Source organism: Xiphophorus couchianus, chromosome 12 (assembly GCF_001444195.1).
Source record: "Xiphophorus couchianus chromosome 12, X_couchianus-1.0, whole genome shotgun sequence".
Classification (NCBI taxonomy): Eukaryota; Metazoa; Chordata; class Actinopteri; order Cyprinodontiformes; family Poeciliidae; genus Xiphophorus; species Xiphophorus couchianus.
The window spans coordinates 23275558-23288154 of NC_040239.1; the positions used below are offsets into that span (position 1 = coordinate 23275558).

Consider the following 12597-nt stretch of genomic DNA (forward strand, 5'->3'; position numbering starts at 1 on the left):
ATTAACATCATTTATTTTGTATACAAAACCTTGTCCATCGCGTTTCCTCCTGTCTGCAACAATCCAGCGTCTAAAAGCAGCCCATCTCCTCCTCCATGGATTTTTGTGCCGATGCGTGTCTTGTACAGGAAAGTTGGAGGGTCGTTGCAAAACACACAAAGAGTTCAAGGACAAAAGAGAAAGAGAAGGCATTCACATTTAAAGCATGACATTTTACTTTACCTCAGGATAGAGTGGACATCTGGATCATATATTTTTATTAGTTTTGTTTATGTAATTATTTAGTTTTTTTTTTGTCTCAATCTTTATTTTTGAAAATAATAAAAAATGGACCTGTACTGCTCTATCAGCTTAATTCTTTCTTTCTTTTCTCTACCTTCTCTATTCTGTTTGCAGTCACTTTTTCATTGTCAGACATTCACAAAGCCAATCTTTCTGGAAAAACAAAAGCAGCCAGTCACACTTATCCTCTCTATTGGGGTGTGTTGAGACTCACTGATCATAGGGGAGCTTTATCTTTTCTTAATATAAGGTATTATAATTGGGCATGTCACGACAGGCGCATTTACTAGTGAATCTGAAATCTGAAATTTCTGTTGAAATTTCAATGGATTATTACAGTTTACATTAGAATAGAATAGAATAGAATAGAAACACCCTTACTGTCCCACAAAGGGGAAAATCAGGTGTAACAAAAGCATAAAACGCACAAAAACTGAAAAAATTATATATCCATTTGAAAACAAAAGAAGCTAAACTGTTCAAAACACAAACTAAATCTGGTGAGATGTAGGATTATTATCTCAGATTATACCACTTTTTGCTATAGAGGTGTTAATTAATCTGGCTTTTAATTCTATTGCATTTGGGTGCTGGTAACACATATTTGATGATAATGTTTTTGATAATAATGATAAAATATTTATTCTCTTTGCTGAACCTTAAAAGGCTTCTTGTCATCTGCAAGACATTTTCTGTGTCTCTGTAAATCTATCAGGTTGTTACTCCAAATATTAAGCTGTCATTTTGGCAACATAGAGACAGAACAATTTATTTTACACACAAGCTTCTTTGTTTTTCTTTTTTTTGGTTTCTTTAATACTCAGCAAAAATGTGGCAACAAAAATTTTGGAAATTCCCTCAAATGATTGGAACCTGATCTACAAATGGCTTACAATGAAGAGGTTTGGAAACTATATCCAGTCATCGCACTGATTATTTCTCAAGAATAAAAAAAATTCAGAATGCTACAAAGATAATGTAGGATGTACAACATTTTAAATAAAATACATTCCAGCCCATCAGCCTCTGGCTATAAATAAGAACAGAGGAAATATGTTCACCACCTTTGGCTTTGCCTGTGGATTTAATGCCTTGCATCAAATCTTTATCCACCTACAACGTTTTTCTATTTTGTAGTGACGTAACTACACATAAGTCTACATTGCTGAGATTTTAATGTGACGGGCCAACATAAAGTGGTGCTTAATAGTAAAGTGCAAGAAGAACTGTTGAAAAAGAAAGACTCAGTCCGTTGAGGTTGAGAAGACCTAAATATGCGGCACCAGCGTTAACTCATCCACCCTGCAGAGCGCCTCTCAGTCACATGATCAACATCAAGTGAAAGCATTCAAGAGTGTAATCATTAACTTGTTTACAGATGAGAAGAAGTAATTTGAGGTGGACTCTATTGTAATGATTGAACTGATTTATGAGACATTTATGACAATTTTATTGATCCATTGTGAGCACAAGAATGAAGACATAAATTTCAAGAACATCACATTTTATTTAAAGTATTACATACAATTTCTAGATGACATCTGACCGAATGTGTGCAGTTTTAGGGTAATTTACATCTTTTGAGATGACGCAAAAAAATCCCAACAAAACAAAACAAAAAAGAAAACACTTTTCATTTGAAATGATCAAAGTTTAAAAAATTATCTGTTTATTTTTTTAACCTTTTGCATCAGCTTATATCTAAAGCACTGAGTGATTCCAATCAAACAAAACTTTCTCCACTCTATCTGTCACATTCCCATCCCCTCTTTGTTTTCTGGTACAGGAATCTAGGCGTGTCGTCATGCTGTTACTCTCTTCTCAGAAATACCTTTCAGTGAAAAAACAGAAATCACGTCAGGACACTGAGAGAAAGGTCCTATCATGTGGAAATGCATCAGCTGCCTTAGCTTGGGAGCAGACAGAAAATGAACCCAAAGACTTAAACCAGAGCGAAGCTGAATGAGACTAAGACTGACCTGATGCGATGTTTCCGTACTGCTGAAACTGTGAGTTGGGAAATCTTGGACTTGTCCTCTGCTCCTTTAACTCAGGTACACTCCCAGGTAGGTTTTCCAAATCCTGCTCCGATACAGGGGCATGGCCTGACTGGGACGGCTCCTCCTGCTCCTCCGTCGACCTGATAGTCGTCTCCCAGGCAACTGAGACAGAGAACAACATTCAGAAGATCTAAATGAACACTGCAAGGAGGTCATGTGAATATAAATGCTTATATGTCACACCTACGCAAGGTCTTCTTGTGAAATTAAAAATAAAATCCAAAATATATTTCACTAGACGTTTTTCAGTTCCTCTTTAAATGCTTAACGTGTGAGTCTCGATCATTTTCTTAGCATTCCAGACATACTTCTCTGAGTTCAAGCCCAGATTGCAGCTGAGCGACTCCGGCACATTCAAAGAGCTTTTCTATTCACACTGGTGCAAGCTTTCCCACAGCAACTCTTAACAAAAAGATCTGTAACTCTGTTGTTGTTGTAGATCCATAAAAGATCTGAATTCCTCTGTAACTTTCTGTGTCACGTCTGATTTTAAAACACCTCCAACTTTTCTAAGGTAATTAATGTTGCCAATAATGGAAAGGAACCCATGTTAATGATGACCTGTGTTTACCTTGCAACAACACAACTGAATGGGTAATTCAAACAGGTATAGTAACTTAGACAAATTCATGCAGCCATTTTTAGATCTGTCACACAATTCAAGACTTTCTGGCAGGCGCGTTGATCATTTAGTCTGCCTCCGTTTCTTATTTCCACTCTGACCATTGCTGCACCATCAATTGCGAGACAGCAGCTGTGAAGGTGAGAAATGTTTTATCTATACTGTATCCTGAGATCAGACAAATTAGGACTACAGTCAAGTTGCAGAAATATTTTAAAATAGCTGGAGGAAGCTGCAGAGTTTATGATGTGGCAAACTAAAAAAAATAAAATAAAAAAATTCACTATAAGTTATCAAGATGTGGTTAGTTTAGATTAGTTTAGTAGTTTAGCTAAGTTTGCATAGTTTAAAATGCAGATGAAAGATATCAAGAAAAAATAATTATAACAGCGCAAGAAGAGGCAAAAACCCAGTGGGCCTATTTAAAGCCTCCGCCAAAATAATACAGAGAAAAAAAAAAAAACAACACAACGCTTTGTCTGTTGATTATAAATATTTTAAATACAATCAATACAGCATAAAAACACCTAAGAGTTTTAATGGGAATTTAAATAAAACTTGTAAAAATAAAAGTGACATTTCTTTAAGTACGTATAGCGTCAAATAATAATTAAACTCTTTTAGAGAATGACTGCCTTTCATAAAATTCAAAAAGCCATTCCAAAGTTTATCTACTCTGTACTGGAGAGAAAACTGACCTTTACTGGTTTGATAATTAGGAAGGTAAAATGTTTACCTTGTCTATTGATAAAAACGTAAGAAGGCCTTCAAACCTTCTGTTAGCTCTATGAAAATCTGCATCAGCTACAGAAACATCTAGAGCTAAATCTGACACCAAGCATGTATAAATTGTTAGAGGTGTGCTTATTTGAGGGTGCTTAGCTTTAAGTGTGACTTTCACATCTCCACACAAAGTGTGGAAACCTCCTCTTTAAACAAACAAAGAAATTCCCATTTCACCTGGTCAGGAAGTTGTGTTATGTGATGCACTTACTTTGCTTCCCAGCAGGTGCCACTGAGTGATGCCTCCCTACTTTCTTTCCCAGGAAGGTCAGGGAGTAGGATCTTCTAGAAGTCCCAGATGTGTTCATGTACATTATGTGTGTCGGTCCTCACCACTGTTCTTATGTTCTACTGATTCTCTATAGCATTTGGAGCTGGATCAGTCCAAAACTCTGCAGGGAAAAGTAAGTTAAAATCCCCGTGGAGCCGAGACAGATGAAAAAAAAAAGTTACCTAATATGCAATCAAATTGGTCCAAATATTTCTGTCCACATGATGAAATCTTGTTCAACCCTTTAAATATTAGCAGATGTCTCAAAGCCGACACAGCCAATTCACGCAGAGAGTGTAATCTGCCTCTCAGCCTCTTCCAGCTTCTGTAAGCTGCAAGCTGAAAATCTCAAATACCTCTTTATTTAACATTTTTAGAAAGAAATAAATTGTCTACAGTTCTCAGCAGGAACAGGAATGGATCCATTTCTACCTGCATGGCACCTGAAACACCATCCCCAAAAGAAGCTATTTTCCATAACATACCACATACAGCATAAAAACACAAATCAGTGTTTTGTTTTTTTCTTCCAATCCTAAGCAGTAGTGAGCTGGAAAATTAGATTAAAATGAGTTTAGATAAGTACCTGGTTGTGAGTCCTGAGCTCCCTGTCGGTGTGACTCAGGTCAGTTTGGGTGCTGCTACGCTACAGGAGGACAAAGCCAAGGTAATCCCGATGCCTCGGGGGAACCAAACTCTCGACAGGGTTTAAATATTAAACTGCAGAGGTAGAGTTTCACCAGCTCCTGGCTTCTCAGCAGCAGAGCACATTGGTAAAAAGATGCCCCCAAAGAGTCCTCAGGTTCCTTCTGTATTAGATCCAGATTGCAACTGGACTCTTTGTTGCCACTCGGAGATGTTTAGTTTTTACCCCCTCGCTTACTCGAGCAGGGGTTGTTTTATTTTAATTCGTTTTGGCGGAAATGGCACACATTTCTCTGTCATCAGGGTCAAATCTGGCTAATTATCTTTCTTGCGATAAAAAGGAGTTGAATGGAGTGTATTTTTTTCACAGTCCATATTCTTCCTGGAGATGCAGTTCAAAAATGATAGCCAACTCCTCTGTTCCTGCAGCGTCTGCTGCTGGTGCCTAACATTGTGTTCTTCTTCCCTGTTGTTTTTGGCTGACCTGGTCTGGGATGATTTCCTTTCTTTTGCTGACTAGGACTCATTTGTAGCATTTGGACTACAGCTGGAGCATCTGTTTAACACACCTTACTTAGCAGCAAATCCAACCCTGATGCCACTTTAATGAAAATACAGCTTTTCCTTCTCTTCACTTTACTTTCCCCAGCATTCAACACTGTCTACATTTCTCTCTGAAGCTCTGAAGTGTTGCTTTTTCAAATAGTGGACCAAAGTGTCATTTCAAAACTCACAAGTACAAATGACAACAGGGCAAACTTTTTTAACTTGCGAAATGTGTGATGATGATGAGTTTCATCACTAAAGGTTTGTTAAGTTTGATTATTTACCGTGACGACAAATTCTACCTGTGTTGAAATGATGTCGTCATGCAAATGCATCACTGGCTTTTATTCATCTCTCTGTCAAAGAGCCCCCCTGTTGAGGCATGTGTGAGGCCTTGGCTGAACTGACATGACTGTCTACCACACCTTAAAATAAGTCATTACCTCACCACACCAAAACCACACTCCTTTCAGGAAACTCCGAGGTCTTGCAAAAGGTTTTAATAAGAGACTCACCAACGGAAGCTAATTGGGTTTAATGTCATTTATGATAGCATCAGTTGCTTTTTGTTACACTTAAATGTTTCAGACAGTCAAACAAAGATAGCCTATAAGTAAACAAAAAGAACTGTAAAATTTCTCAAATTTTTATTTCATTCAACAAGGAAAAAAGTTGTCCAAAACAAAATGACCCAACGTGAAAAAGTAGTTAAAGCATAAATCAAACAGAGATTAAACAAAGTTGTCTAGAAATCTTCCACTGTCACCCAGAGTTGACAAAAAAACAGATATCATGGCTTGATTGAAAGAGAAGGAAGTCATTGACCTCAGTTAGTCTGGAAAGACCGTTGATGAATTTATTGATCACTTCTGTCTGCTTTAAGAGTTGCAAAGTCTTATGCCTGTGTCATTATTTCCAGACCCATTTCAGAATATTTCACAGCTACTCTTGCTTTAGATGGGGGCATGATCTTTTTGTTTTGTTTTGTTTATTTACTAAGAGTTCTTTAAACATATTTCACACTGGTTCTATTTAAGCAATTTCTTTATTCTGCTGGTTTTCACACAGGACCAGACTGACTTGGAGAACTTTGTTACTTTGTCATTTAAGCAATACATTGAAAAAAATAAAATAAATAAAAATAAAACACGTGTATTTACTTCAGTTGTTTTCGTGTAGTGTGACATTAAACTTATTTTGGTAATCTGAAACATCTACAGCGATGCATTTCATGTAAGCAAGTTACATAATTAAGATGTCTTATGGCTAAGTTACGCATATGTGTCTTTATTCAAACATAATTAAATATAAATCATTTGAGTCCTTAAACATTGAGTCAGCAAAAAAAAAGGGCATTGATAAATAAGTAAATGTGTTAAATCTGTAAAATAAACTGATTGGTGCAGGCGGCCCATATTAGGAAAATATAAGTAGAACTCATAGAGCATTTCTCATAAAGTCAGTAATCCCCATAACGCAAACTACCCACGGAAGTCCCAGATGTTGCATATCCCTGTGATTTTCCAGAGGATAACATTTTTATGAAGGATCAGGACCTGGCGTTTTCCCCGCACATGTGTCTCGGTAAGCCGTGTGGCTGTTAAACATCTGCAGGAGAAAATGCGCACAGATTTCTGCGCACTAAACGCCGTCGTGCGTAATGGACGGAGCTCCGCTGCGCTCGGATGTGCAGGGCAGACGCTCAGTCCAATCGCAGAGGTGGAGCCTGGGCAGTATGGGCTGGACCCTTCACTAGGTGGAGTTTAGCTCAGACATAAATACACGTCTTCTGCCCATACAACGCCCCTGCAGCCACACAGTCAGACTAACTTCTCCCTTCTGAGGCCTCTCGGTAAGTAGTTTATCCGCCATGAGAAATAAAATAAAAAAACTGCACTCTGTTCTCCTGTTCTTAATTTCTGACTTTAGCTTAGAGTTTGAGTGTAAACTGAAATCTGGAAGTATGCTGTGTCTTACGGGACTGATGCGCTGTATGAGGGTGTGGCTGATGAGACAGCGGAGATTTTGCAGGTTTTGCGTTTAATACACATGCAGAGTTGTTACGGTATTGTTACGCCGCCGTAGTTCCCATTCAGGCGCCATCTGGAATTATATGAAAGGGACGATGAAGTCTATAAAAGTCTGTTTCCATATCAAGCGGTGTGTGGGTGCGGCTGCGCAGCCTGCATATTGTTGTAATTACTGAGCTAAACCTCATGTAAATACAGTTCAGAAGGGTTGAGTCTTTCCTCTGAATTCAAGTTTGATTTGATTTGAATAAAGCTAAAAATAACAATACATCTTCAATAAAACAAAGCCTGCAATCTCCTCTTAAAAATGTAGCAGTTTTAAAATGATCGCAGAACTGACATCTTCTTCTCTAACTTTGTCCTCTCCTCTTACAGACAGAACCAACTCTCCCAACATGTCTTTCATCCAAGCCTTCTTGCAGCAGACAGTTTATCTGGGCATGCCCGATGAGTCAGTGAGTAACTTTCTAGCACTGTTTTAGTTGCTAAGGCCAACCTCTCTGTTTTTTCCTTTTGTCCCCCCTTCCTCTGCGGTATGCCCTGGTGGAAAAACTGATTAGGCAGAAGGGGGCGTAGAGGAAAATAAAAAAGTCTCCAACATGGGCGTAAAGAAGGAAGGAAAAGGTTGTAGACCTAAAACAAAGATAAAATTAGAGCTGAAAAGAGAAAAAGGAAAGGAAATCTGGACTTTTAAGGTTGTGTGAAATGAGACTGATGGCTGAAGCTCTGGGAGTGTGTGACTCAGTGAAGCAGGAATTTGTGCCCCTCCCTTTATACACTTTGCAAACAGCGAATGCTACTTCTCCTTTCTCCGATTGCTTAAAGTTGAATTAGGGAGAACGTTGCACAACTTTTTCGTGCATGATTTCTGTCCCACCTCCTACAGTATTGCTCAGTGCACCATCATGGGACTCCCAGCCGTGGAAGTACAAAAAGCAAGAATAAAGTCTGTTGCAAGCGTCATTTTCTGTGTGATCTTCATCCACACGTGTAATAGCCAGTTGTTCTTGCTTTGGCATTTGAGCAAATAAGGCTTTAAAATAATAAAAAAAGAAAAACTTTTGCAACATACCTCATGCACTCCTCTTTGCAGCGATCAGTCAAATAAGACGACCCCACCAATCACCTGTGTTGCCTTTTAGCTCCTCAAGAACGAGGGAACGGTGACTGCTGCTCCAAACTTCAACCCCAGTGCAGACGCTGGAGTCCTGGAAAAAGCCATCAAGACTAAAGGTGAATTTTAAAGACATACACAGACGCTGCTTGGGCACGTGTGAACATGCTTCTCTGGTCTTGAAGAGCCGAGAGCTGTAGGAACCACTGCTAACTTTACATTTATTTGTGTTTTATTGTACTTTTTTAGTTCATGTTACTTTTATACAATTTACAATGTATATTGATTTGGTTTTGATTAATAGATTTTTAAATTTTTTATTTTCTACCATTTACTGTTTCTAAAGTACTTTGCATTTTGCGTGTAAGTCCTCTAAAAATGAAGAGTGATGGACCAAATGCTGTTTCTAAAAACTAAAGAAAAATATCAATACCACCTTCTGTACATCACGTGTCATTACAACTTCATGAGACAAATCATTATCTTAACTAATCTCACACTGCAGGCGTAGATGAGCACACCATCATCGATGTTCTGGTCAAAAGGAGCAACGAGCAGAGACAGCACATCAAAGAGGCGTACCAACAGGGCTATGGGAAGGTCAGAACCTCTCCTCTAATGTATCAGTGGCAGAAAAAACATTATGCGTCAGGTTATTTTTGTGCTTATATGTGACTTCACTTTGTTTGTAGCCTCTGGAAACAGAACTAAAAAAGGCCCTGAAAGGCGATCTGGAGGAAGTGGTGCTGGCTCTGCTGAAGACACCGGCGCAGTACGACGCCCAGCAGCTGAAGCTGGCGATGAAGGTTGGTCAAACGCACGGAGTTCAATAGATCCATAAAAATTAAACTATTCCATTATAACTAAGCAAATACAACATACAAATAAGCCGCATAAGTCTTGGTTATTTCAGTAAATAAAAATGTGGATGGTTTGAAATGTGTTTAAAGGTGGGATAATGGAGCTTCTACTTTTTACTAAAGCCAGGGTTCTGACTGCTAAAGGGAAACTTGTCCAGCAGATCAGAGTTCATTAATATGCTGCCACATAAATAGTATTAAGTACTTAAACATTTTCTTAAATTTCGAACCTCTGATGTGAGTATGATGTCACACTGAGTTTGGTACGACACAGCTGTAAGCTAATGGTAGTGGCGCTAACTCTTAATAGCACTACATGCCAAAATCAATGTGTTTCCCTCATTTTTGCTTACATATGCGAGCTCTTAACCCTGATGAATAATTTCCACATGCCACTTTTACAATGTTTTATATCTTTGGCAGTCGTATTAGAAATTGGACTCTTGACTACTTGGAGACCCATGACTATCCAGATCAAACTTTAAAGTTTAGGAGTTGGGAAAGCAGAACATTTCTTAATATATTTATTGGTACTTATCACAGCTTTTTGTTCTTTAATTCAGTGACATACATAGTGATGAGAAATATATGTTTGTGAATGTGTTATTTTTGTCAGAACACACATAGAGGGGAAAAAACTGTTTCAGCTTGTATTGCTAACACTTTTTAGCATCATAAGGAGCCATTTCCAAATCAAATGAATTCCCAAAACTTTGTGATATAAAATTCAATTAATGTGATACAATAACATTTTTGACCAAATATTGCTTTTCCGAGTGGGATTATACTTTCTTCTCCTGCAGCCCAAAGCTTAGGCCGTACCATCCTCTGTTATTTTTGTTAAATAAAGACGCCCACCTACTTCCACACATTCATCCATTGGTTTCTTAGTGGAAGGTGGAAGCTGGGTTGTTGGGTTTGGGTTTGTTATTATACCAGGTATTTTTCACAATGTTAGTATTTCTGCTCACACATTCCTGTGTCAGGGTCTTGGGACAGATGAGGATACTCTGATCGAGATCTTGGCCTCCAGAACCAACAGGCAGGTCTTGGACATTAAGAAGGCCTACAAGGAAGGTATGTACCTAAAAAGCTCAGGAGGAGTCTCTAAACTAGTAGGCAGTAAATACTTTGAGAATAGTTTTTTACAAAAAGGCCAAAATGTTCTTACAAGCTGAATTTTATTATTATTTTTTATTTCCTAGACTACAAGAAGGATTTGGAAGAGGACATCAGGTCAGACACCAGTGGAGACTTCAGGACTGCCCTCCTTGCTCTTTGCAAGGTGTGTCCTATATTTTAGCCAGTGAAGTTTGGAAGGTTCCCAGGTTTTACAAAATGTATACTTGATTTCAGATAAACCTTAGTTTTTCTTTTATGGAGAAATTATATCCAGCAACGACCATTTTTGAAACAATGGAGGAGTTAAGAGACCACAATTCTTGCAGAATAGTTTTACTTTAAGGTTTATCATTCCTACAGTGACAGACATTTGCTTTTTACTGAAAATAACAAAATAACAAGTTTGACTTTCAGGTGTTTTTCTCCTAAGCTTCATAATAATAGTCAAATATTTTCAGCCAAAATCTGAGCAAAAAAGAAAGAAGTGTTGGACATAGTGCTTGTAGACATTTGACATCTGCCACATATAATTAAGACATAAAAATGTCTCTTGTGCAACTCAGACTTTAAAAAATTTACAAAAAGATTTCTCTTTCCAGTGCTTGCTACTGGAAGACTGAAATGAATTGCAAATCCTGTCAGAAGTACTCAAACGATGCAAACTGATCACTCACAAAGGGATCTAGAGATGTAATCCTTTTGAGATGTTTATAACTTGAGTAACATTTGAGTTTAGCATATGTTTCTTAATTTTTATAGATATATTATCAGCAAATAAAGTGGCATTTTTTACATTTTCATACAACATACCTACATTGATCTAAATATTCTGCCTGCCTGAGCTTTGTATTTTTTGTATACATTGTTTAGGTTGATAAGGCAGAGAAATAAGTGTCTAATGGGTTAATGTCCTGTTGCACGTCATAGGCTGGCAGGACTGAAGGAGTCAATGAGCAGCTGATTGACAGCGACGCCAGGACTCTGTATGAAGCCGGCGAGGGGAGGAAGGGCAAAGACTGCTCCGCCTTCATCGAAATCCTGACCACCAGGAGTGCCCTACACCTCCGCAAAGGTTAGTATGGTGACCTGTTGAGTAAGATGTTTCCGTCCCTTTCAGAGATAACACTATTCTGCTTCTTTCTTTATTTTTTTTAGTGTTTGATAGGTATTCAAAATACAGCAAAGTGGATGTGGCCAAAGCAATCGACTTGGAGATGAAGGGAGATATAGAAAGCTGCCTCACAGCAATAGGTGAAGGCAGATACTTGCACTCATAATTTCAGTTACTTAAGAAATGATTATAACCGCTACTAGAATTAATCTTGAGACATTCTTCTGAATTGTAACAGTGAAATGTGCTGGAAGCAGGCCGGCGTTCTTTGCGGAAAAGCTCTACTTGGCCATGAAGGTACAGTCTGTGTAGCAGCAAAATTCTGTCTACTCTGTGCTGACTAACAAAACGTTTCCTAATTCTTTGTTTTGCTCTTTCTCCATCAGGGTAAAGGCACGCGCAAAAACATCCTGACTCGCATCATGGTGAGTCGTTCTGAGATCGACATGAAGCGGATCAAGGATGAGTACAAGAAAACCTACGGCAAAACACTCTACCAGGACATTCTGGTGAGCAGACATCAAAACATGACATTTTCTTCCATTTTATTGGGTTTTACATAGTAAGATGGATATAATAGGCCATTCAAAACTTTTAGAGTTTAACTATTTCTTTTTTACCATCAGGATGACACAAAAGGGGACTACGAAAAGATCCTGCTTGCTCTCTGTGGCGAAAACTAAAAGCCTGTCTCTGGGACCAAAGTGGAAAAAGCCAAAGATCTCCAATGATATTCAGCAGCTGTGGAAAATCCCTTATTATCTTCTGACATGTATGGTGTCCTATGCACTCATGGAAGACTGAGAAGACGTCTCTTCGACTGTCATGACATTTAGTAATAAGCAAAAGATTCTGTTGAAGTTGTCACTGCTTTACATCCTCCCTCAACGCCAAAATATTTTACATTATGGCAGCAAAGGTAGCACATTGTGCTCCTGGACCAATACTTTAGACTGACTTAGCTTTGCATTTATTTACAGAGGCTCAAAAAGCTTAGGTCCAGTACCGCAGATTGGCTAACTTGTGCCAATCATCTAGTTGTAGTAACATTTTTGAAGGTGCTTTAACATCTGCAAATAAAAGCTTTTTTTATTGAATAATTTGATGGGGTCTTGTATTTATATGCATGTATACATATGGCAAACTAATGT

At 38.2% G+C, this 12597-nt stretch overlaps 2 protein-coding genes across 4 annotated transcripts in view; one reads left to right on the forward strand and one right to left on the reverse strand.

The window, feature by feature from the left end:
* Window positions 1-8424, reverse strand: part of kifl (kinesin family-like) — a 16658-nt gene extending 8234 nt beyond the window's left edge. For 2 of the 3 annotated variants that reach the window (XM_028033355.1, XM_028033357.1), the window contains exons 1-4: window positions 8312-8424; window positions 3959-4139; window positions 2262-2444; window positions 30-119 (exon numbers count right to left, since the gene is read on the reverse strand). In XM_028033355.1, coding sequence (XP_027889156.1) covers window positions 30-119; window positions 2262-2444; window positions 3959-4061 — 376 coding nt within the window. In that variant the 5' untranslated portion in view covers window positions 4062-4139; window positions 8312-8424. Of the gene's footprint in view, window positions 1-29; window positions 120-2261; window positions 2445-3958; window positions 4140-4604; window positions 6810-8311 lie in introns of those variants that run through there. The other variant, XM_028033356.1, reaches the window with a different exon arrangement.
* On the forward strand, window positions 6951-12543 carry anxa1a (annexin A1a). Its single transcript, XM_028033361.1, has 12 exons — window positions 6951-7061; window positions 7615-7694; window positions 8382-8472; window positions 8859-8953; window positions 9046-9159; window positions 10200-10290; window positions 10419-10498; window positions 11263-11407; window positions 11491-11586; window positions 11685-11743; window positions 11833-11955; window positions 12073-12543. Exons 2-12 carry the CDS (start codon window positions 7635-7637, stop codon window positions 12127-12129), a joined length of 1011 nt encoding a protein of 336 aa, XP_027889162.1. The 5' UTR covers window positions 6951-7061; window positions 7615-7634; the 3' UTR covers window positions 12130-12543.
* The last annotated feature ends 54 nt before the right edge of the window (window positions 12544-12597 follow it).

Excerpts from the sequence above, each read along its gene's own strand:
- anxa1a (XM_028033361.1), top strand. The coding sequence starts at position 7,635 with ATGTCTTTCATCCAAGCCTTCTTGCAGCAGACAGTTTATCTGGGCATG. Across the intron at positions 10,291-10,418 it reads TAAGAAGGCCTACAAGGAAG|ACTACAAGAAGGATTTGGAA; the intron begins GTATGTACCTAA and ends TTTATTTCCTAG. Across the intron at positions 11,587-11,684 it reads AAGCTGCCTCACAGCAATAG|TGAAATGTGCTGGAAGCAGG; the intron begins GTGAAGGCAGAT and ends GAATTGTAACAG.